Source organism: Rhinatrema bivittatum, chromosome 9, assembly GCF_901001135.1.
Source record: "Rhinatrema bivittatum chromosome 9, aRhiBiv1.1, whole genome shotgun sequence".
Lineage (NCBI taxonomy): Eukaryota > Metazoa > Chordata > Amphibia > Gymnophiona > Rhinatrematidae > Rhinatrema > Rhinatrema bivittatum.
Window position 1 is genome coordinate 22,925,681 of NC_042623.1, and position 22,990 is coordinate 22,948,670.

Consider the following 22,990-nt stretch of genomic DNA (forward strand, 5'->3'; position numbering starts at 1 on the left):
CCGGGAAACAATTTTTAGCCACAAGTGTAATATGAACATGATGTTTTCAGAATGTGATGTCACTTGATCAAACACTTGGGATGTAACTTTGAGAGAGAGAGCTCCCTTATCATGGTTTTAACCCCTGGAGTTGGAATGGGCTGGACGCAGGTGCAGCTGGCTTAGCTGGAAAGAACTGGCCTGGAACCAGAATCTTCTGCCTGGACCAGCCACCTCCCTCTCAGGTTGAGCCCTCAGGTTCTGGTAGCCAACAGGAGGTGCACTCTGAGGGCAAGGCTGGAAGGCAGAAACAAAACAGGGAACAGAAGGGTGTCCATATAAAAAGAGGGCAGGGAGTGCATCACAAGACACAGGCCGGAGAGATGCAGGAACCTGACACAAGATCAGTGGGCTACAAACTAGGGATTCAGCTGGAGAACAAGAACAAACAAAGCAGAGCAAAAAATCCAGAAGGCCACAGACTCAGGCCAGTGCAAACAAGAACATGTCACAGACTTGGGCCAATACAGACAAGGCAAAGACAAGAACAGAGTAACAGAGGCCACAGCAAGGACTACAATTAAGCTCCAAGCTGAGGAATGATATTCGATGTGATGCAAAGAACATGGCTGCCAGCAGGATCTCCAAACCCTAGGGCTTGGAGGATTGGGCAGAGAGAATATAAGGCCCAATGAGGACCCCCTTCTGGCCGGAGGCGAGCAGACCAGAGATCACCACATCCCTCATAAGTATGCAATGTCTCTTGTAAGAAAGTCCCCTTGGTGGTTCTACCACATGGTAGTTGAAAGTTTTAGTCTTATGTTCCTTGGCACACAGGAAAAAATACTGTTGAAATCCCAGACCTTCTCATCATAAAGAATTAATTCACTGCCATTTTATCTCTTGGTTTAAAAAAACAGCAGTGTCCTTTATCATCTCCTTCACATGAAATTTCTTCAGTTTCAGCTCACTCTCATTTTAAGGCCGTTATACTCTTCTTCACATCATTTGCCTCAATCATATTGTAACTAACCTACAGCAATTACCAAATATCTCTCTGAAAATCCATCCATAAAATTAACTTCTAATCAGTTATTCAGCAGGTGGAGGACCAATATGGAGAGCACTCAGGGCTTCAGTAGTTATTTGAATCAGTTCCCACCAGACTGTCACTGTTCGAACTGTACCGTGCTGATTATTTCAGAAGGAGATTCAGTTTAAAGTGACTACACCCCCATCCCTTGCCTGATTCCAGGTTATAATGTTCAAGTGAGTCAGCCCTGTTGTTTTTCAACTTCTTTTTCAAAGCTTCTTGCATTTCTCAGTGCAATAAACTTTTAATGAGGTATTGAAAATCTAGGACTGACTCAAAATAACATCATAGCAAAGTAAATGGCAATAGAAAAAGAACAAATTGGCCCAACCAATCTGCTCAGTTATTTCGTCCGCACTGCTAAGGATACAGTGCAGCTGCTAGCTTCACCACTTGGAAGATACCTCTTTCCCATCCAGAATCGTCTTTTCATGTTCCTCCTTGGTACGCAATCATCTTGGGTAGAAGAGCATATAAGATCTCCTCTTAGTTCCATCCTGCACCCCACCTTTCCCTTGCCTAACCACAAAACTCTTATAATCTACACGGTGAACAATACTACCCCAATGCCAGGACCCGACACAGGCCAGGTCCTGATGCCAGGGCCCGGCCTGGAGGCTGGGTCTCAACGTCTGGGCCCTCGGTCTGGATCAAGGCCAGAGCCCAGGCCTTGGAGGTCCTCTTCAGCCGTCTTATTTCTTTGTACTTGAAATGATGATGTCTGTTGGGGACGTGCCAGAGTTAATTAACTCTTCAGCAGAGGTCTCCATTTTGGTGTACAGCAGTTATTTCAACCCCACCGGGTCCTGCAATGAGCCAGTTCTTCTGGCTTCCACATCATTCTTCTCTCTTCAAATTGAAAAGATCGCACCGGCATCATCAGACCACTGCTGTTGAGCTCCATATGTGGAAGGAGTAGAGGAAACCACTTCTTAAAGCTAAAGGATAATTCCAGGCCTGGAGACACTGATGGACAGCCTGTCCTACCAGGGAGTGCAATGGCAAACTTCTAGAGGTAAAAACGCAGAATCTGGACCGGTCAACAAAATGATATCTGGGGCCAACAGATGCAGACAACCTGGCTTCCAAGGAGAAAACTGCATTTGAGCTTAAGTAGACAAACATTTAATGGCAATTCCAACAATTCAAAAGCCATTCTGTGGCATATCAAACTACCTCCACTATAATAGATCTTCCGCCGCTTTGATTAATTCTGGTGTTATCTGCAACTTTGCTCACCTCACTCACTGTGCACTTTCCCAGATCATTAATGAATAAGTTAAATGACATTGGTCCAAGTACAGATCTCTGGGGCATTGTGCTATTTAACTGAACCCATTGGGAAAACTGACCATTAAGTCCAAATCTCTGTTTTCTGTCTTTTAACCAGTTCCCAGTCCACAATAGAACATTGCCTTCTGTACCGTGACTTTTTAATTTCTTTTCATGAAGGATCAAATGCCCTCTGAAAATCCAGAGCTGCTATTTTTACCTGCTCCCCCTAATCCACATGTTACTTTTACACCTTCAAAGAATTCCAACAGATTTCTAAGGCACAACTTGCCTTTACTAAATCCATGCCGGCTTTTCCCCTTTAACCTATGTTTAGCCATATGACCAGTAATTTTGTTCTTAACAATAGCTTTCACCATTTTACCTGGCCTTGATCTCCAGCTCACCATGGAGCCAATTTAAAAATTGCCATTGCATTGGCTACCTTTAGGGGCCTTTGTTTTCAGTTTTTATTTTATTTTGCTTGGGAATTTCAATGTTGGAACAAAGTCAATGGAAAAATGATTTTGATATAACACACAGTCATTTTTCCACTGATTTCTTTTGTTCTTTGAAATTCCCAGGTAAAATAAAATAAAACCTGAAAATGAAGGTCCTTAGCTACCCTCCAGTCCTCAGCTATATAGGTAGATTTGAATTATTATTAATAATAAAAAATAATTGCCTGCTAAGTCCAACATTTGGAGTGGGTTACAGCAAAACTTCCATAATAAAAACAATCAACACATAGTAAAAAAAAAAAACCCCAATGTAAACATAACATGATTAAGATCAAAGTATGCACTGCTCCTTCTGATATGAGTAAGATACTAGAAAGATCTAGTGAATTCTTGAAATCCAAATACCTATCCATGGATTTTAGGGATTAGTAACATTAACCTGCTCCTGAACTTATCAACCAACTTTTTATTATTCTGCTAGTTAAAACGTCTGTTTACAAAACTAAACCACTAAACCTTAAGTTGTTGTTTTTTTTTTTTTTTTTAAATAATCTGGGACATTCAATGGCATGCAGGAACTCAGGAAGAGACGTACTAGGCCAGCAACAAAATACTCTCTTGCGAGCCTCGGCCAAAGGCATTCATTTAGCTGTCACAACTTCAAGAAGACTTTGATTATCAAACTGACATGCACAAGCGATCGGACGTGCACATTGGAACCTAGCTGGTTGGGTCTTTGTGTACAATCATTGCAAACTTAAATTGTGTTTGCCACTCTGTCAGGAGGTAGTGAAGCAATTAAAACACAGGAGTTACATGATCTCTGATCTGAGCACCCATCAGAACTCTGGCAAGCACATTCTGCACGATATGGAGTGGTCTGGGAAGCTGATATGGAGGGAATTAGAGCAGCGCCAAGGACTCCGGTACTGTCTGAAAGTCAGTGGGTTGTAGAAATGGTTTCAAACAATGCAAAAGGCACAGTTAATGAAAAGAAGACTTCACCTCACTACACACATGATCGTGAATTGATAAATCAGAATCAAGCAAAACACCCTGATTGCATGTACTGTAAATAGTGGTCTGCAACTTTGTATTTGCGTTCCTTTACAACTCTGAGGTGAACACCATCAGGTCCTGGTAATTTGCTACTATTTGCTTGTTTTTAAGATTACAGCTGTAACTAGACTTCCTTTGTCAATGGCATCACCCTCATTAATATTGGAATTAGTATACACACACACAAATTGTATATATGCATATTTACATATTAATCATCAACATAACTGGAAACTGTCCAGGCTTCACCCAGCTGCTCTGGGAATTTACATAAAGCTCCCAACAGAGACATCTTTAGACCTAGGGTCCCTGGGGTCATGCCTCAGCTCTGTTGGACAGTGCATAACTCTCAAGAAGATCCTCCTCTCCTCATGAGCAGGAGAGGAGGTTAAGAGCTTGGGGAGCAGACAGAGCAGAGCAAATAAGAATCACTTTACTCCCAAATCCAGACCCTCCTGTCATTCAGGGACAGCAAGGGAGGAAGTGAGAATGGAGACTAGGTCCTACTCTCCCTGCTCTAATCCTTTCATCTTTTGCTGCTCCCCCCCCCCAAAAAAAAAAAAGCATTTGTGGGGTGGGGGGAGGTTCTGTATTCTGCTCTGTCCATTTCATCTCCTCTTCTCCTTTTCCACCGATGCTGTTTGCTGCTAGGGACAGGAGCAGGGAAGACTGGAGTAGAAACAGCCCCAGGTGTCAGCTGTGATGCCTGTAAGTGATTTATAGGCAGGGAGAGGAAGTAAAATTGAAAAAGAAATTAATGCTTGGGATTGTTGTAAGAGGGGATAAATGTTGAGGTAAGGAGAGAGTTAAATGCTGGGGGTGGTAGGTAGTGGAATATAAAAATAACTGGATTGGATTTGGTGAAGGAGAGTATGGGGGTCAGGCCTGAAGTGGTGCAGAGGATGTGGGGGGAGAAGAGTGCTGGGGTCCAGCTTGAGGATGGGGGTGGGGGGAGGGACAGAAACAAGGGGGGGTGGAAAGGGAAGAATGCTTGAGTCAGTCTTGGGGCTGGGGGTAGATGATGTAGAGTATGGCCAGGGGTGGACTGACTTGATTATTTGTGCAATAGGGCAGTGCCCAAGGGCCCACAGCACTCTCCCCTAACCACGGATGAGTGGTTAGGGGCCAATGATCCTTATTGCCTGGGAACCCAGATCACTGTCAGTCTGTCCCTCTGTGTGAGGAGAGGGGCATTGTAGAGTCATCCTTGGAAGTGGGAGAGATGGATGGGTGGAAGAAAGTTGACATGCTTCCCCCATCGCCTGCTACTCTACTCCAATGTCAGGGTGAACAGAATATGGAAGTTCCTGATATGATCATCCAGCTAACGGGGTGCCAGCTCTGTCGGTGCTTGAGGACCCCCAAGCAACCTCCACTGGCTCCAGGAAGCGGTAAATTTAGCACCGTCAATCATTTTGAAAAGTTGGTTCCCATGCAAGCTAATTACAATTTTTACATTTATAAGGTATCTTTTGCTAAAGAAGCTCTCCAAGCGGGGCTGGCACGTCCCAATAGGTGAACTAGGTGGTTGGCGAGGGCTCCAGCCAGTAGGGGGTGGTAAACAGCAACCATGGGGGGCCATGAGTAGAGCCCATCCCACGCACAGTCAAGAGGAGTAGAGACTTAGCAGGCCACCAGCGGTCCGTGGTGGTGGTGGTGGTGGGGATTGTGTATGTAGGAGAGAGCCTGTGGAAGGGTGTGTGTGTGAATGAGACAAAGACCATAAGGGCTAGATTTTAAAAGGGTTACGTGTATAAGTTATGCGCGTAACCCTTTCAAAACCCCCCTGCATGTGCTGAGCCTATTTTGTATAGGCTCGGCGGCACGCGCAAGCCCCAGGGCTTTCCTGGGGGGGAGCATGTCGTGGCGGCGCATCATTCGGGGGCGTTCTGGGGGCGTTTTGGGGGCATGGCCGAGGCCTCCGAAATTGCTCCCGGGCTGGAGAGAGCGGGCAGCGCGTGCAAGGTGCACAAATGTGCACCCCCTCGCGCGCGCTGACCCCGGATTTTATAAGATACGCACAGCTACGAGCGTATCTTATAAAATCCAGTGTACTTTTGTTTGCGCGGGCGTAATTTTATAAAATCTTCCCCTAAGTGTGTGTGTAGGAGAGGGGCCCTATTTGAGTGAATGACGCCGGAGCAGGGGCCTAATACCTTTGCACTGGCCCTGTCTCCAAGCAGTGTTTTTTTGTGATACTTCTGAAACAGATACTTATGCATTTTGATTTTAAAAAATTGAGTTTATAACGGATACTATGTCTGTTACTTTCCTGGAGACGGGGGCATAAATTCAGTCTTTTAGAGCCTTATAGAATGGATGAATGTGGCTAGGTTAAGTGCCAGATTTCTACAATATTTTGGGACTTTTTTTTCATGAGATCTTTTTTTTTCTTGGTTTCCCTGATGCAGCAGCTTGCACAACACAAGATACAAGTATTTATAGTCGCTGTACCGTATTTTGTTGCAAGAAATATAATGTTGTTGCAATTAGGTGTATCAAAAACATTCCTTCCCTGTCGATCGTTGTGAGATTTGAAAGGAAAAGACCTCACCAGCGCGTCGCGCCCTGCGAACTACAACTCCCAGCATCCTTTGCTTTGAAGGCGCCTCCCGGCGCTCCACGTTCCCGGCCGGCTCCGTATCCAGGCAACCGGCGGGTAAACAACATGGCGGAGGTGCTGCTGAGCTGAAGGCGCGACGAGGGCAGATCTCACGGAGGCAGCGCCAGAGCATCCCCATCACCACCCTCCCTTGGGCCCCGTTTCCTAGGCTGCGCTGGGGGTTCGCCCGCCCTCCGAGGAGAATGACGGCAGCGAAGGCGGAGGCCGGCACCGAGGAGGGCGAGTCCTCGACTCACTGGGACGACCTGGTGCCGGATTCTTCCCTGGACTTGGCGGCGCGGCCGCAGGTGGACAGGCAACCCCGGCCCATCTCGTTCGGCTGGGACACGCCCTTCGAAGTCGATCAGGAGAAAGTGAAGGAGGAGATGGAGGTTGGTGACTCGGGTCAGGCCTAATGACAACTGGACTCGTCAGGGCAAGGTCGGGGGGAGAGATCCAGCAGCTTTAATAATAACTTGGGTCTTCTCTTACTCACTGACTGGCTGTCACGCCTGAATTTAGTCTTGCTGGAGTTTCTGGTTTTCCCTGTGCATGCAGGGTTCCTCCAGCAGTAAAATAACGCCCTCTATTACCCCCCAAAAAAAAAATCTTCACCGTTACTGTGAATGCCCTTCAAAAGGTATACGTGCCATCGATGATCCATTTGCCCTGTGCTTTGTGCTGATAGATATCTGGATCACAACAGATTTGAAAAGAGTGGGCAGTTAAACACCTTCAAGGTTTGATTTTCGTACTGTTCTGCTCATTCATCTCCCTCTCAAACCTTCAATAGGATGTTATGAGTTAAGCAATATTGGTGTTCTTGTTTGGGGGACGGGACATCAATTATAAAAGGTTGCCAAGTGAGTACAATTGTTTCATAGCACACGTCCTAGTAAAGCTAGGGCACTAAAAGTTATAGATTTGAAAAAAAAAAAAAGATGACCATGTATGTCTGGTTTGTAAACGTAGGAAATCCATACTCGCTATATTAATAACATAAGAACATAAAATTTGCCATACTGGGTCAGCAAAGTTCCATCAAGCTCAGTATCCTGTTTCCAACGGGTCAATCCAAATCACAAGTACCTGGCAGAATCCCCAGGGGTAGGTAGATTCCAAGCTGCTTATCCCACGAATAAGCAGTGGATTTCTGAAACTCTACCTTAATAATGGTTAATGGACTTTTCCTCCAGGAACTTGTCCAAACCTTTTTTAAACACAGCTACACTAACATCTTTCATCACATTCTCTGGCAAAGAATTCCAGAGCTTAATTATGCATTGAGTAAAAAAATGTTCTCTTATTTTAAATGTATTACATAGTAATTTCATTGTGTGTCCCTTGGTCGTCCTACTTTTCAAAAAAGTAAACTGATTAACGTTTACTCATTCCATTTCACTTATTATTTTATAGACCTCTATCATATCTCTCCTCAGCCGTCTCTTTACCAAGCTGGAGTCCCAACCTTTTTAACCTTTCTTCATAAGGAAATTGTTCCATTGCCTTTATCATTTTGTTTGCTTTTCTCTGTACCTTTTCCAATTCTGCTATATCATTTTTGAGATATGGTGACCAGAAATGCACACAATACTCAAGATGAGGTCGCACCGGGGAGCAATACAGAGGTATTATGATAGTCTCTTTTTTATTCTCCATCCTTTCCTCATAATCTCTACTATTTTATTTGCTTTTTTGGCTGCTGCTGCTGCACACTAAGCAGATTTCAACATATTTTCAGTGACGATACCTAGATCCTTTTCCTGAGTAGTGGACTTCTAATGTGGAATCTTACATTTTGTAGCTATAATTTGGGTTACTCTTCCCTAAGTGCATCACTTTGCACTTGTCCACATTAAATTTCATTTTCCATTTGCTTGCCCAATGTCCTCTTGCAGTCTCTCACAATCCTCTTGCAATGTAACAAATTTGAATAATTTTGTGTCATCTGCAAATTTGATTACCTCACTCGTTGTTCCCATTTCCAGGTCATTTATAAATACATTAAAAACAGTGGTCCCAGAACAGTCCCTGGGGCACTCCACTATTCATCATTTTCCAATAAGAAAATTTACCATTTAGCCCTACTCTCTGTTTTCTATCTTTTAACCAGTTGGCAATCCACAATAGGACACTGCCACCTATCCCATGACTTTTTAATTTCCTAAGAAGTCTTCTCATGCGGGACTTTGTCAAATGTTTTCTGGAAATCCAGATACATTATATCAACTGGCTCACCTTATCCACATGTTTATTTACTGTGTACAATTCTGGTCGCCGCATCTCAAAAAAGATATAGTTGCAATGGAGAAGGTACAGAGAAGGGCAACCAAAATGATAAAGGGGATGGAACAGCTCCCCAATGAGGAAAGGCTGAAGAGGTTAGGGCTGTGCAGCTTGGAGAAGAGACGGCTGAGGGGGGATACGATAGAGGTATTTAAGATCATGAGAGGTCTTGAACGAGTAGATGTGACTTGGTTATTTACACTTTCAAATAATAGAAAGACTAGGGGGAATTCCATGAAGTTAGCAAGTAGCACATTTAAGACTAATCGGAGAAAATTCTTTTTCACTCAATGCACAATAAAGCTCTGGAATTTGTTGCCAGAGGATGTGGTTAGTGCAGTTAGTGTAGCTGGGTTCATAAAAGGTTTGGATAAGTTCTTGGAGGAGAAGTCCATTAATGGCTATTAATCAAATTTACTTAGGGAATAGCCATTGCTATTAATTGCATCAGTGGCATGGGATCGTCTTAGTGTTTGGGTAATTGCCAGGTTCTTGTGGCCTGGTTTGGCCTCTGTTGGAAGCAGGATGCTGGGCTTGATGGACCCTTAGTCTGACCCAGCATGGCAATTTCTTATGTTCTTATGTAGCAAATTTATAAGGCAAGACTTCCCATGGCTAAATCCATGTTGGCTTTGTCCCATTAAACTATACTTATCTATACGTTCAGTAATTTTGTTCTTTATGATAGTTTCTCCCATTTTGCTTGGCACAGGCATCAGACTCACTGTTGCATTGGCAACCTTCCAATCTTCAGGTACTATAGATGATGTTACTGATAGTTTACAAGTTTCTAATAGCAGGTTTGCAATTTAATTTTTCAGTTCTTTCAGCACTCTGGGATGTATACCATCTGGTCCAGGTGATTTGCTACACTTTAGTTTGTCAATTTGCCCTAGTACATCTTCTAGGTTCACTGAGATTTGTTTCAGTCTTCTGAATCAGCACCTTTGAATATCATTTTTTGCATGAGTATATCTCTAATAAAGAGAGAATGTGTGGCTCAAAAAATTAACACGTAGGTCCCCAATTTTATTGGATTGAAGACAGCAAAGGAACCTTTTGAAAGTATAATACATTTATTGACCCAGGTGTTGTGAACTATAAGACTAGTGGACCCTTGGGCCGGCTTGCAGGAGACTTGGGAAGGACTTCACTGGTCTCAACTAGACAGGCCTGGAGGCAGATCTCTGGTGGGCAGACGGTGTCAGCTTCACCCAGGAAGCTGGTACTTCCCTGGGAGGAGCCCTTAGGAGCCCAGCTACTGGGACTTAGGAGATTCACCCTGGAAGTCGGAGCCCCCCTGGGAGGAGCCCGTAGGGGCCCGACCGCTGGGACTTAGGCGAAGCTCGGAGTTGGACCTTGGACAGGTATGGCGGCCGGTGGAGCGGAAGCAGGCAGGTACTAGGCTTGACTGAAGCTGGCAGGAACCACGCTCAGGTCGTAGGCAGGCAGGAACCAGGCTTGGCTGAAGCTGGCAGGAACCAGGCTCGGGCTGTAGGCAGGCTGGACCCAGGCTCGGGCTGTAGGCAGGCTGGGACCCTGGAAGGCACAAGCTGGAAAGGAAGAAGCCGGTACAAGAGAGCAAGACAAGTACCGGCACGGCAGGCAGGCAAGGATGGAGTGGCTAGAGCGCTAGCGAACTCCAGGGCTCGAGGCAACGGGGGACCGAAGGAACCCTGTTGCAAGATGCTGATCAGGCATCCGCGGGGACCCTAAGTAGGCCGCAGCGTCTGACGTCAGACTGGGGGCGGAGCCATCCTCGGGCGGGAAACTGTCTAGAAAGGTGTGGGGCAGCCACGCGCGCGCGCCTAGAGGCTGGGCAGCAATGGCGTCTCCCCTGCGGAGACGCCCAGGATCCGACTCCACTTCAGTGCTAGCTGGAAAAGACCTCCAAGGTAAGGGCCGGGATGCGAGTCTCGCGGACCGGACAGCAACACCAGGAACCCCAACACGGCCGTGTTTTGCATCCCAGCTGCGTCAGGGGGGACCAACAATCTCTTATCTTAGTTAGTCTCAGGAAAGGAGGGGGGGGGAGAAAACGCCAGGCCAATTTCATAAAAGTTGAGAGATCAAATATGGAGGGAAAAGTCTGCCAAACTAAATCTATGACAAAGGAGTAAAGGAGATGTTGGAATAATATAGTTTACAGAACCCATATGCCAGAGGCTGATCAGAGCAAACGGACAAAAAAACCTGGTTTTTTATTTAATATATAGGTAAAGAAATTGAATATGTCCAGCTGAGGCAAGGGTGCATAGACACTGCTTTTGTATTGGTTAAGAGTTCAAACAAGTGTAATTCCAAAAGACAATTAGAACCATTTCCATGGAGGTTATAACTTGTCAGAGCACTATCTATGACATGTAGATGAGGCTATTAGCTATGAGCGTGTTTGGACATGTGTTTTGGATGCACTAATCCCCTTTTTGCATCGGGTGTTAGCCTAGTAAGTCCAAAACGCACCACCAATCACAGGCTATCCTATGTGCTAGCCTGGGTGCATGATATTGCATTGGCCCTTATGTGATGTGTGAGGTCTGCCACCTTCGTACCAGGTAGGCAAGTTACCAAGCGATCCCCGGGTCCACCAGCAACCCAGCTAACAACCTACCTAATAATTGAATCACCAGCTATAACAGCCATCCTAAGCCTTCCCTCCTGGGCACATGCCCCTGGAGACCTATCCTCAGTGTAAGAGGATCCTACATCACCTTGAGGGCAGGTCCTAATTACAGGATTGCTTCCTGCCTCATCAAGCTGATGCTCTGCTTCTAGGTGACTTTTCTCCTCCAAGGCAGCACAGGGCCTACCAGATTGGAAGTGGGACTTCTCTACTAAGTCCCTGAAGGTCTCCTCTATATACCTTTCCATCTCCCTTAGCTCCTCCAGGTCTGCCACTCTAGCCTCCAGAGATGGGACTCGTTCTCTGAGGGCTAGGAGTTTTTTGCACCAAGTGCACAGATACAACCTCTCGCCAGCTGGGAGATAATCATACACATGGCACTCAGTGCAAAAGACTGGAAAGCCCCCCCTTTCCTTGCTGGACTACTTCCTGCATCTTAATTTTGTTGATTTGCTTTCAAGTTAAAATTTCTAAGGGAGAAGGGTTATAAAGTTAACCTAAAGTACTTTTAGTCTATAGATTTATTTTGTATTTGTCTGGCAATGACCCTCAAACAATACAATTAATCTATGTATGTATGCTTGTGTATGTGCGTGCTGAGAAAGAATTTGCTGCATATGAAAACATGGTTTTTATTTTCATGGTACCCTTTAGTACGGTAGGTATAGATTTTGGTTCCGAAGTCAGTTTTACTATATTCTGCATAATGTAAATATTAGAGCTTCACTGCTGCTTTATCCTCCTGTTGTTTTGCAGGAGGAATTTGATGGGGTGTTAAAGGAGGAAATAGCTGCTGAGGGATTATCTGTACTGGGCTGTACAGCTAATGGTACTGAACAGGCATTTTTGAATTTGGTCTTGCAAGTGAGTACCACAAAATGGCAAGCTTAAGAAATTACTTATAACTGGAAAAGGCTCCTGTTTTGATTCAAAGTGTTCTTGAACCTTGAGTAATACTTTTAATTTTTTTTTTTCACAGGGTCGTAATTTAAGTAATATTGACATTCTCTGTGGATATGTGCACCTACAACATTTGGACCTTTCATATAATAACATTACAGGTATATAAGAATCTGTAATAAATTAATGAATTGCAAGATGCATTAGTTTAACATAAAAAATGTAGAGCCATGCACTAGGTAAATATTATTTCACAGAGCTGATCTCCATTCCATAGGATTCAATGATCTAGTCAAAGTGATACAATGATTAGATCTTTTTGGAACTAATACTATGCAGAAACAAGTTATAGGGCGCTATAAAGGAGGGTATGGTAGATCTTCCTTAAAAGCCCGGAACCAGGCATTTGGCCTGGTCCAACTTAAGCCTCAAATTGGAAGTGAGTTCTGTTCTGAGGATGTTTTCCCTAGAAGGGGATAAAAAGCTAGGTCCAGTGAGAAAGAGGGCTCCAAGAAGAGAAGAGGCCTAGGGAAGGTCAATACTGACCAGCTGTGAATTGCATTGCTGCCTGTTTGCTTTTGAAAACTGCTAAGGTAAGCAGAACTGTTTCTTTTTTATTTTTCTTTAATTAATAAAAGTCTATGAGAAAACAGCCAGAGTCCAGCCTGAGTCTGTTCTTTAGCCTGCCAGAGACCACTCACAGTGTCACACACAATGTCAGTTCATGGATTCCTGAGCTCGGCCCTGCACAGGCACAAAACCACACCAAAAAAAGGAAAAAGAGAAGCAAAAAATGTTTTTACCCCTTTCCTTGTGGTCTCACTGCAGCTGCAGCGGGAAGATTATTTTACAGAAGGCTAAGGAGGGTAGCTCTGGCTGGAGAAAGGGATTTATATAGTGAGTTAGAGCCAAACAGGTAGGGTTTTTTCCTTCTTTTCTCCTGAGGGAAAGGAATCTTTTATTGTTCATGTACTGCTGAACAGAGCAGGGCCCTTCAAGAAAACGTCTGTGTTGTAGCCGATAGCCTAACATGGACCAAGCAATTCAGACCCTCGCTGAAGGGCAGCGGCAACTTCAGAGAGGGATTCAAACCCTACTCAAACATTAACCAGCATCTGGGGGTGTTGAACCAGCAATAGATGGCCCAAGTAATGCAAGTCACCACAACCTGTACAAGCCCCTCGCTTCATGTTTTGTTTACAGTGAAGGCAAGTAAAGACCAGGATGTATTCTTAAAAATGTTTAAAAGAACCGCCTGCCTGACTGACTGGCCAGAAGCTACCTGGATCACATATCTGGCAAATCTACGTACCAGCAAAAGCCAAGTGGCCTATCAAATTGCCAGTCCAGATGGGAGAGCCAGCCATTCCGATGTCAAAAACACCATCCTAGAAAGAGCGGGTTACACAACCAAAGCATACTGGCAACAGTGCCAAAGGAGCACTCGGGGGAAACTCCAAACAGCCTTTTTCATCGGCTAAAAGAGGCCAGATGGAAGTGGCTTCAGCCAGAGGTGAAGACAGGCTCAAAGTAGCCAATCAGGTTCTCCTAGAGCAGTTCCTGGATGGCCTGGACTAGCCCACGTGGAAATAGGTGTGTCAGCACCGAGGGCTTACCTTGGAGAAAGTGTTGGCAGCCATCTTCCGTCAGGCCCAGTTGATGCCAAAATTGATGCGGAAGCCAGAAAGACATCCCGCATAGGCTCTTTATCACAGCAGTGAGAGTGCAGGACCCCAGCAAAGGTCCTCAGAGTGGGGCAGCTCTTGTTCCAGTCTCAGGTCACAGCCCCCAGGATCTCCAGCTTGTTTCAACTGTGGAAGGAGAGATCAAGTGTCCAGAGACTGTTGATACCAAGGACATGAAGCCATGGATGTCAACCTGGTAACACTGTCCTAAAAACACGTTGTATCCAACTCATATCTATTCAGCTTACAAACAACATCCATTTTTAGTATTTTATATTTTATGACTTGGACCTTCATACCACCCCGCGGATACTGAGCATCATGTTCACTCTGTATTTTCACCGCTCGGGGTCACCTTTAATCATCGGTCCTTTCAAAAAATGTTCATATAATATGTTTTTTAGCATTTTTTCTTAAAAGAAAATGCAACTGCAATACTTCCCCTTGATTAGAGTCCAGAATCCAACATGATATCACGTTTCGCGTCCTGCTGCCTCAGGGACTCTCCAGATGCTTAATAATCTTCAACAAGTTGCCCACTCAAAGGAGTCAAAATAGGTCCTCTAAGTCTCTTCTAGAAGAAAAGTACTTTAAGTAAGAATCATGCACATTAGGAACAACATCACAAATTACTCAAAGGACACTTTTGAAATACCACCACCATTTTAGAGTTTTTACTGCCTAGGGACGAAAGGACTCAAAACGAGTCTATTTATACGAGTTTGCGTGCCTCGTGCGCTAGTTCACGCATTGAGATTGACAGGCGATCCAGCATATACCTGATCACTTAAAATAAAGCAGACTGACATTAGTCCTGTTTCCATGAATAGAGTCCATTCTATTTCTTTATTTAAGCCCTTTGGTGAAACAGACTATAATTTTCTTTTAAGAAAAAAATTCTAAAAAACTTATTATATAAAAAATTTTGAAAGGACCGGTGATTAAAGGTGACCCCGAGCGGTGAAAATACAGAGTGAACATGATGCTCAGTATCCGCGGGGTGGTATGAAGGTCCAAGTTATAAAATATAAAATACTAAAAGTGGATGTGGTTTGTAAGTTGCATAGATATGAGTTGGATACAACGTGTTTTTAGGACATAATTATTTTCGTTGACCGAAGGATAGTTTCGTATATAACCTGCTAACACTGCCAGCACTAGAAACTAAAGCGTACATGGACCAGAGAGGACCTTCAAAGCAGAGATGACTCCTGAGATGGAGGAAGAAAGAAGGCTCTGAGGGACTTGGCCACTGGAGTAGCAAGGGCCCAAACATTTTCACCCTTTGTTTACTTTGTGCCGGGAATCGACATGAGGATTCTTGCCCCTCAAATAAAGAAGAGAATGAAGGGGGGCTTTGGATTATTGGACTTGGTACCCTAATTTTGTTCTATTAAGAGTTGTCAACTTGCCTGATATCCATACGGACAATGTGTTTCGGGTGTCAGGTTAATATCTATTTCTTTTATGTGAACAATCCTGTCTGAATATGGGATGGGGGGAGGAGGGAGGAAAAAAATTGTAAAAAATATATATTTCTTGTAGTTATGATGGTTTCATATTCTGTTTGTTGTGCATAAGGAATCAATGTATTTCATATGTTTATTATTTGTTTCTCTCATAATAAACAGTTTAAACGTAAAAAAAGAGAATGATGAACCCTTGGTAGGAAGCAGTAAAATTAACGCAGAGAAGACCCAATTGTCCATGGCTTGAGGATCTAAAATGGGAGTGCAAGCTAGCAATTCTCCACAAGGAGCAGAACAGTCAAATGAAGGAAGGGAAAGACGAACCTTTTGTGGGAACTGTTGAAATTAAGGTGGAGCAAGTCCCACAGGCATGCTCTTATTGTAGAGCGAAAGAGCCATTGTCAAGAACTTGAACATGAAGAATGGGAATGCAAGTGGACGTGTACTTTTGCGAAGTTGCAAAGTTGTAATTTGGTGGATGGTCCATAGTTTGGACTCTCAGGCTTCGTGATCTCATTAGAGCTGAAAGATTCTCACCCAAGCTCTGGTAGATTCAGGATGCAGAAAACTCTCATTCATAAAGACGTAGCCCAGAGAAGGCAGATCAATTAATAAAGAAGGTGCCACTTGCCTGTATGCATAGTGACTAGCAGCACTGACCAACTAGTTGAGTGTTGCTCATGACTCCAGCGGGGCAAGCCATTAAGGAAGTGGGAATATTTCCTGAGCTCCCATATCCCATAGTTCTAGGGTGTGATTATCCCCAGTTTGAAACCCTGTGGGGCCAGCTCACGAACAGTCAAGCCAGCCCAGATGGTTTCAAGATATCCACTCTGGAAGCTTGTCCATGGGGAAAATTACACAAGCCACAGAGGCAGCACATGAGAAGAAAATTTGAGAGGTCCCCATGTTTAGAGGCCGCTTTGGACAGAAGTTCCCAAGGAACAAAAGAAGAGGAGGCAGGCTTGGCTTGAAAGAGGCCTACCAGGGACTGTATTCTGTCAACCTTGCAAGGTGGTAGACATCTCCAGGAGTTAGCCCAGATAAAAGCAGATGCTTGACCTGACAAGGACAATGTGAGGAGGAAGGTATGTGAAGGAGTGTATATGGTAGACCCTCCTTAAAAGCCTGGGACCAAGAATTTAGTCTGGACCACCTTAAGGCACAGACAGGAAGGGAGTTCTGTTCTTAGGGTGTGTTTCTTAGAAGGGATAAGAAACTAGGCCCAGTGAAAACAGGGGGCCCCAGGGAGGAGAAGGAAGCCTAGGAGAGGCCATACTGACTAGCTGTGAATTGTATTGCTGTCTTTTTTGCTTTTGAAAACTACTTAGGCAAAGAGAACCAGCTCTACTTTATTTTTCTTTAATTAAACAGCCAGAGTCCAGCCTGAGTCTGCTCTCTTACCTGCCCAAGACTACGCTCGCTGTCACAGGCCGTATTCACTAAACATTTTTCTGATAGACACAAGGTGGGAGAGGTGAGGGAAGAAGAGACATGCCCATCCCATTAAACTTCCCATTTTGTATGATTTAGCAATGGGTTCCTTCCATGTTCTGTCTCTGAGTAGAAAGCCTTGATAAATCAAGCCCCTGGAGTCCTGAAGAAAATCCTTTTCATACTGTAAAGGATTGCTTGAGACATTGAACTCCCATTTGATAGGCTGGGAAACATTCCTTTTTTTTGAAATGTATTGCTTCCACAGTTCCCTTTTTAAGCAGTAGGGTCTGGGTGTCTCCGAGTACTGTTATAAAGGTGCAAAGTCTCTCACTCCTTAGTTCAAATTCATCTTGGGTTGCTGCCATCTCAAAGGCAATAAGTTCCTTATGTGTCATGAGGCCTGGTTTCTCTTTGGTTTTCAAAAGAGCGATGACCACTTGCCTTCCTATTCTATTGTAAATGACCTGCAGTCAGTGTCACTGTAACTGATTTGTTTTTGTTTGAAATCTTTTTATTCATATCATCCAATACATTTCCAAATTTTAAGTCAAATTAACATACCTTCCCAAGAACCACAGCCAGAGGTATTAATCATCCAAGTTTTGGACAATATATGTTTGCATGTAGTGTACATTTATCCTCCTCGTTTAAAAGCTGAGCCGTTAAACATTTAAACATATTAACAGTTTAACAGTCTGGCAAAACTCCCCCTCCCCCACCTTGATATCTAATTATGCATAGAATGATGCATACATTCAGTATACAGCAACACGGTATCCTATATATCTGCTATCAGAGAGTGTCAGCATATGTACTCCAGAACTCCCCTCATAGCTCCCCCAGTGAAATGTCCAATTAGGTTTCACCCTGGTTTCTGGCCACATTAAGATCCATCTCCTTTCTCAGCTGGGCAGGAAGACTTTAAACATATGGGCTCCATATTTGTTGTGTCAACAACTATAGGGGCAGATTTTCAAAGCCCTATGCGCGCCGGGCATATTTTATAAAGGCCCAGCGATGCGCGTAAAGCTTCGGGGAGGGGGCGGGGCCAGAGGCCTCCGGCACAGTGGCCATTTGCTGCTGTGTTGCAGGATCGCGTGCCGGCAGGCTGCTAGTGTGCGCAAGAGGTAAGTTAAAGAAATGGGGGGGGTGGGGTTAGAATAGGGCTAGGGGTGGGAAGGGGGGAAGGGAACAGGTGAAAGGCGTCAGCACACACAAGATGCACCAGTGTGCACCCCCTTGCGCGCACTGATCCCCGATTTTATAACATGCGTGTCCATGTGTGCACGTCGGGTAGCGCGCTCACATGGACGCCCACGCGTATCTTTTAAAATTTACCCCATAAATTTTTAGATCCACCCCTTGCTTTTAGCCTATCCAGTAAAAATAGATCCAAAAAGGAAGTACTCTTCTCCTCTAGCCAATTAATAAGTATGAGACGGAGAGCTACTAAGCAGCCTTTGACAAGTAAAATGTATGTGCCAACCTAAGGTTGACATTCGCTTCTATATGCCCTAGAAGGCAAAAGGCAGTAGACCAGCATGTTATCGGGACCTGTAGATGTGTAAAATAATCCCATAAAGGTTGCTATAAATTTTGTATACTTTTACATTCCCAGAGACAGTGCACTAGTCATGCCGATGGCTGCGAGCATTTTAAACAGTTATCGGAGATTGTTATTTTCGCTGCACAAGCTTTTCTTGGCCAAAATATGGTTCTATGTAAAATACGAAAATGAAGTTCTCAAAAAGCAACACCGTAACTGATTTAAATTTGATTGTAATCTGCCTTGTGGCCATTCCTGGTAAAAGGCAGAATATCAAATGTTTCTAAATAAAGGTATTGCCATATTGGGTTTTAATTGGCACCCTTGCTAGTATGGGCAGAGAGATGGCAGATTGAATTGGTATTAGATGGTTCTCAACCCCAAAAAGTGTTCCCTCGTGAATTTTTTTTTTCTTCACCTTTTTATAATTAATTTTGGTGCTCATGGAGGCAATGTGAGCTGCTTCACATCATTCTGCAAATGTGTCTTGGCCCTGATTTGTGAAGACCATTTCCAAGGGTGAGAGGATAGCAGGAGAGAGCTTTTCAGCTTGGAGAAGAGACAATAGAAATTTATAAAATCATGAGTGGAGTGGAACAAGTTAATAAGGGACGGTTATTTACCCTTTTAAACAGGACTGTGACTAAGGATTGCTCCATGAAACTGACTGGAAATAAATTTGAAACAAATTTAAGAAAATATTTTTTCGGTCAAAACATAATTAAGCTGTGGAATTTGTTGCCAGAGGACATAGTCAAGGCTAATAGTATAGATGAGGTTAAAATAGGTTTGGACAGGTTTTTGGCGGATGGATCCATTAACAATGTTAGCTTCACAGACAGAGTTTCAACACCCCCTACCTCTGTGAGTGAGCAAGATGAGCTGGATCTCCCCATTAAAATCTGCTGCTTACTTCCAAGTGACCTTGATTAACCTTTATCCGAGGGAGGGTACTGGGCTCAATGGCCACTGGCTGGACCCAGCATGGCATTTCCTAGGCTCTTATGCTTAGCCTCTCTGCTACGACTGACAACAAAAGCGCCAACTGTGAGGTTGTGGGTTGTTTTGGCTTTTTTAAAGTCATGTGGCCACTCATCTACTGGAAAATAGATTGATACAATCAAGTCATTTCACATAGCCCAGTTTCAACCAATATGGGTCTGAGCTGGCAACTTAGAGGTGTAAAGTTCTGTGCCTTTGTGCCAATCTAGTGAGCCATCCAGTTCTCCTTCCATAGCAGTGTCAAGCCACAGTGGTGAAGCAATGAGAGAAAACGTTTACCATAGTTTCCTCTGGTGCATCACAGGTAAGTGACTTAGAAGAGAGACCGTTTAACTTTCCCCTCAGGTATACATTACAGTTCCAACTGAAAGTTACAAGAAAGTCAACAAAACAACAGAGTAGAATATATCCGAGATTTTATCATTGTAATATACTTATTTTCAAATCTATTAACTGCTTCTCCCACTGAAGCCACAAAAATGGTGTGCAGTGGAAACATAATATGTAAGCAGACAAGAAAGTAAAAAAATGATGCCATAGCTTATGATCTTCCTGTTTTTGATGCATCGGTTATATATTTGTATTTGCTATTGCTTTGGTGCTCTTGTTGTTTGTTGTATATGTTACATTTGATTTATATGCTATTGGATTGGATTGCTATGTTGTAAGCCTCCCTGCGTCCCTTTTTTTTGGAGGAGGGCAACTTGGAAATGAAATGAAACTTGACGAGGGGGCTGTTTGGTGCGGCATCTTGAGCGTGCTGTGTTTCTGAAGCCTGCAGTAGAGTCCTTGGGCTTGGATGCCTTGACTTCTCAAGTATCCATAAGTACTTCTTGTTTTCCAACACCCAACATTTTTTCTTGAGTGAGAGGTTGGGCTAATAATGGGGAAGATTTTCTATGTAGCAGGTTTGGTGAATGTTTTGTCAGTGTTAGATTTCAGCTTCTTTGCAAGTAGATTTCTGGTCGTACATAGGACAATGTTTTACAATGTCATCATTTCGATGGGTCCTGGACTGTACTTTGTTTGAAAGCTTCTCCCTGTACTTAACACCTCTCTCTTCTTTTCTAGATTTGTCCTGTGTGAGTCACATGCCATATTTGCTAGAACTTAATGCCGCAAATAATGAGCTGCAAACATTTTTTGATTTCAAGCCACCCAAGAGTCTTAAGGTAGAGTATAAAAGAATATCAGGGAGCAGCAAACATAGATAAAAAATGAAAAGGAGACTCAAAAGGCAGAATAAAAAGCCTTTGAAGGTTCAGCTCCCTAACTTGTGAACTGAATTAGTTTTACAAAGCTGTCCACAGTGATGGTACAGAAACCTGCAACTTCTGTTGGAACACGGCGACACAGTACAATGCTTACATATAAACCTATTTGTCCTTGTAAAAGAGTTTCTCAAGGAAGATTGTCTAGATCACTTAGACCTAGAAAACAAGACCAGGGAGCATTTCAAATGTTCCAGATGACTTTGGTGTTTTTTTACGTACAGTTTCTCCCAATATTCATATGAGGCTTTATGTTTTGGGGAGGAATATAAATCAGCTGAAAAGACAAATGGTTGTAGAGCTTCTCTATTAACCTTTGATCCCTTTTCCTCCAGGAAGTGGATTTTTCCTTCAATCAAATAACCGACATGAGTGACCTTTCCACATACCAGTGGCTGACCAGCCTCATACTGGACAGTATCCTTTTGTAGCATTGAAAAGAGCTGCAGTGGGGGGGAGGGGGTATAAAGTAATGAGAGAGGAATGAGTAAATGGGTTAAAGCACATAACAGGCAAATTTTAAAACGAACGCGCGTGTGCCTATAATGGGCATATCAGCACGTGAGCAAAGATATGCTGGAATTTTAAATTGTGCATGCACTTATGCATATGTTTTAAAACTATATCAACCATGCGTAAGTATGCTTCTAATTTTAAAGGGTTAGTCAAGTGCAGCTAGCACATATGGCTTCCATAGGACTTTGTCGGCTTTTACACACAAATGTAGGCGGATGTTAAAATCTGTTTGCGTGAGGGACAACCCCGTTTTTCCAATAATACCGAGGTCTTCAAGACCCCTCTGGTTCTTCATCCTGCACGCTCCCCAGTATACCCGGACCCCTAACCCTATCCTATAAGCCCTAAAACTCTAGATCTACAGACTTGCTTCTCATGTAGAGCAGTAGTAAAGTTACGTGGACAACAAGCCGACACGCAGTGTGGTCTCCAGTTTTAAAATACAGAGCAATGAGCGTAACTGTTGGCCCTGCCTCAGAACACCTATGCTCTGCCCTCTTATTTTGTACGTGCGCACTGGTATATGCACACGTACTTCACAGCCTTTATAAATTCGCGTTGCTTGTGTGCGGCAACACTTTTTAAAACTCTACCTCATAGGGATTTCCTGCTTGCTCTGCTGGAGTTCCAGGTATGAATTTGGTAATCAGAAGGCTCCAGATACCTCACTGATAAGGGGAACTGATTCTGCAGTTTTAAGCGGTTCTGTATATTGTTTTGCAGTTTCTTTCTTTTTTTTTTTTAAGAAAAGCAAGACTATAATCAATATACCCAATACCACTGTGCATCTCTATTTCAAAATGAAATTTTACAATCAGTGAAGAGAAGCCCTATAGACAATATAGTAGTGCAGATCTAATTTCATAAAATATATACACTGTTTTGAGCCATGTGAGCAGGGATAAGCCTAGCGATATCAGGGAGATGATTTTTGACAAAAAGTGGATGATTTGGAACTTCAAAAGGCAACTCAATTAACACAGTCAAGCAGGAGAATGGATTTGAATTCACCTATAGGTGCCACTTCATCTCTGGTGTGGTGGTGAAAATAGGGCTGAGAGTTTCTGATACCTGATGGAGTGAATGTAGGGTCTGAGACTCTTTATCACATCCAGGGGGTGGGCCCAACCATAAAGATGAATTGGGAGAAAATAGTTTTCCTGCTTTCACAAGATTTCTCAAGTCAAGTTACCAGTGGATCCACTGATGCCTCTGTTAAGCTTGCCAGCTATATTGGGGATATATTGCCATTCTAAACACTTGAGTATAATAGGAGTAGTCTAGTTAGTACAGCAGGCTGAGAAGCGAGGAAGCCTGGGTTCAAATCCCACCAATGCTACTTGTGACCCCGGGCAAGTCACTTTACCCTCCAACTTTAAGGGCCTATTTGAAAAATGCTTAGTAAATGACCCCCTCTTGGGACAGGGAAATACTTACAATAGTTGAATGTAACTCACCTTGAAAAGGCCTGAGCTAAATCCAAATAAATAAAGGCATAAGTAAAACTTCTCCTGGTAGTAGCTATAACACACCAACAATCTCTCAAAAGTTTAGAGTAAGGTAATCGCCATATACATATGAGCAACAAAAAATGGGCTGATATACCTAATCATCTGAGAATAATCAATCACCGTTCTTATTAATATTTTTGTATCATTTAATTGACCTCATACATGGGCATCATCTTAAATGCTATTTAGCATAACTGTTTTTCTGCCGATATTATAATCATAGGTCATAAATTAAATTTTTCAAATGCATCGTGAGTCCAAATTCCATGGGCAAAATC

At 43.5% G+C, this 22,990-nt stretch overlaps 1 protein-coding gene across 2 annotated transcripts in view; it reads left to right on the forward strand.

Moving 5' to 3' along the window:
* The first annotated feature begins 6,527 nt into the window (after positions 1 to 6,527).
* The window catches only part of LRGUK (leucine rich repeats and guanylate kinase domain containing), a 161,021-nt gene continuing 144,558 nt past the window's right edge, over positions 6,528 to 22,990 (forward strand). For both annotated transcript variants that reach the window (XM_029616833.1, XM_029616834.1), the window contains exons 1-5: positions 6,528 to 6,858; positions 12,132 to 12,239; positions 12,355 to 12,436; positions 20,486 to 20,586; positions 21,021 to 21,102. In XM_029616833.1, the coding sequence (XP_029472693.1) occupies positions 6,670 to 6,858; positions 12,132 to 12,239; positions 12,355 to 12,436; positions 20,486 to 20,586; positions 21,021 to 21,102 (562 nt within the window). In that variant the 5' untranslated portion in view covers positions 6,528 to 6,669. The remainder of the gene's footprint in view (positions 6,859 to 12,131; positions 12,240 to 12,354; positions 12,437 to 20,485; positions 20,587 to 21,020; positions 21,103 to 22,990) is intronic.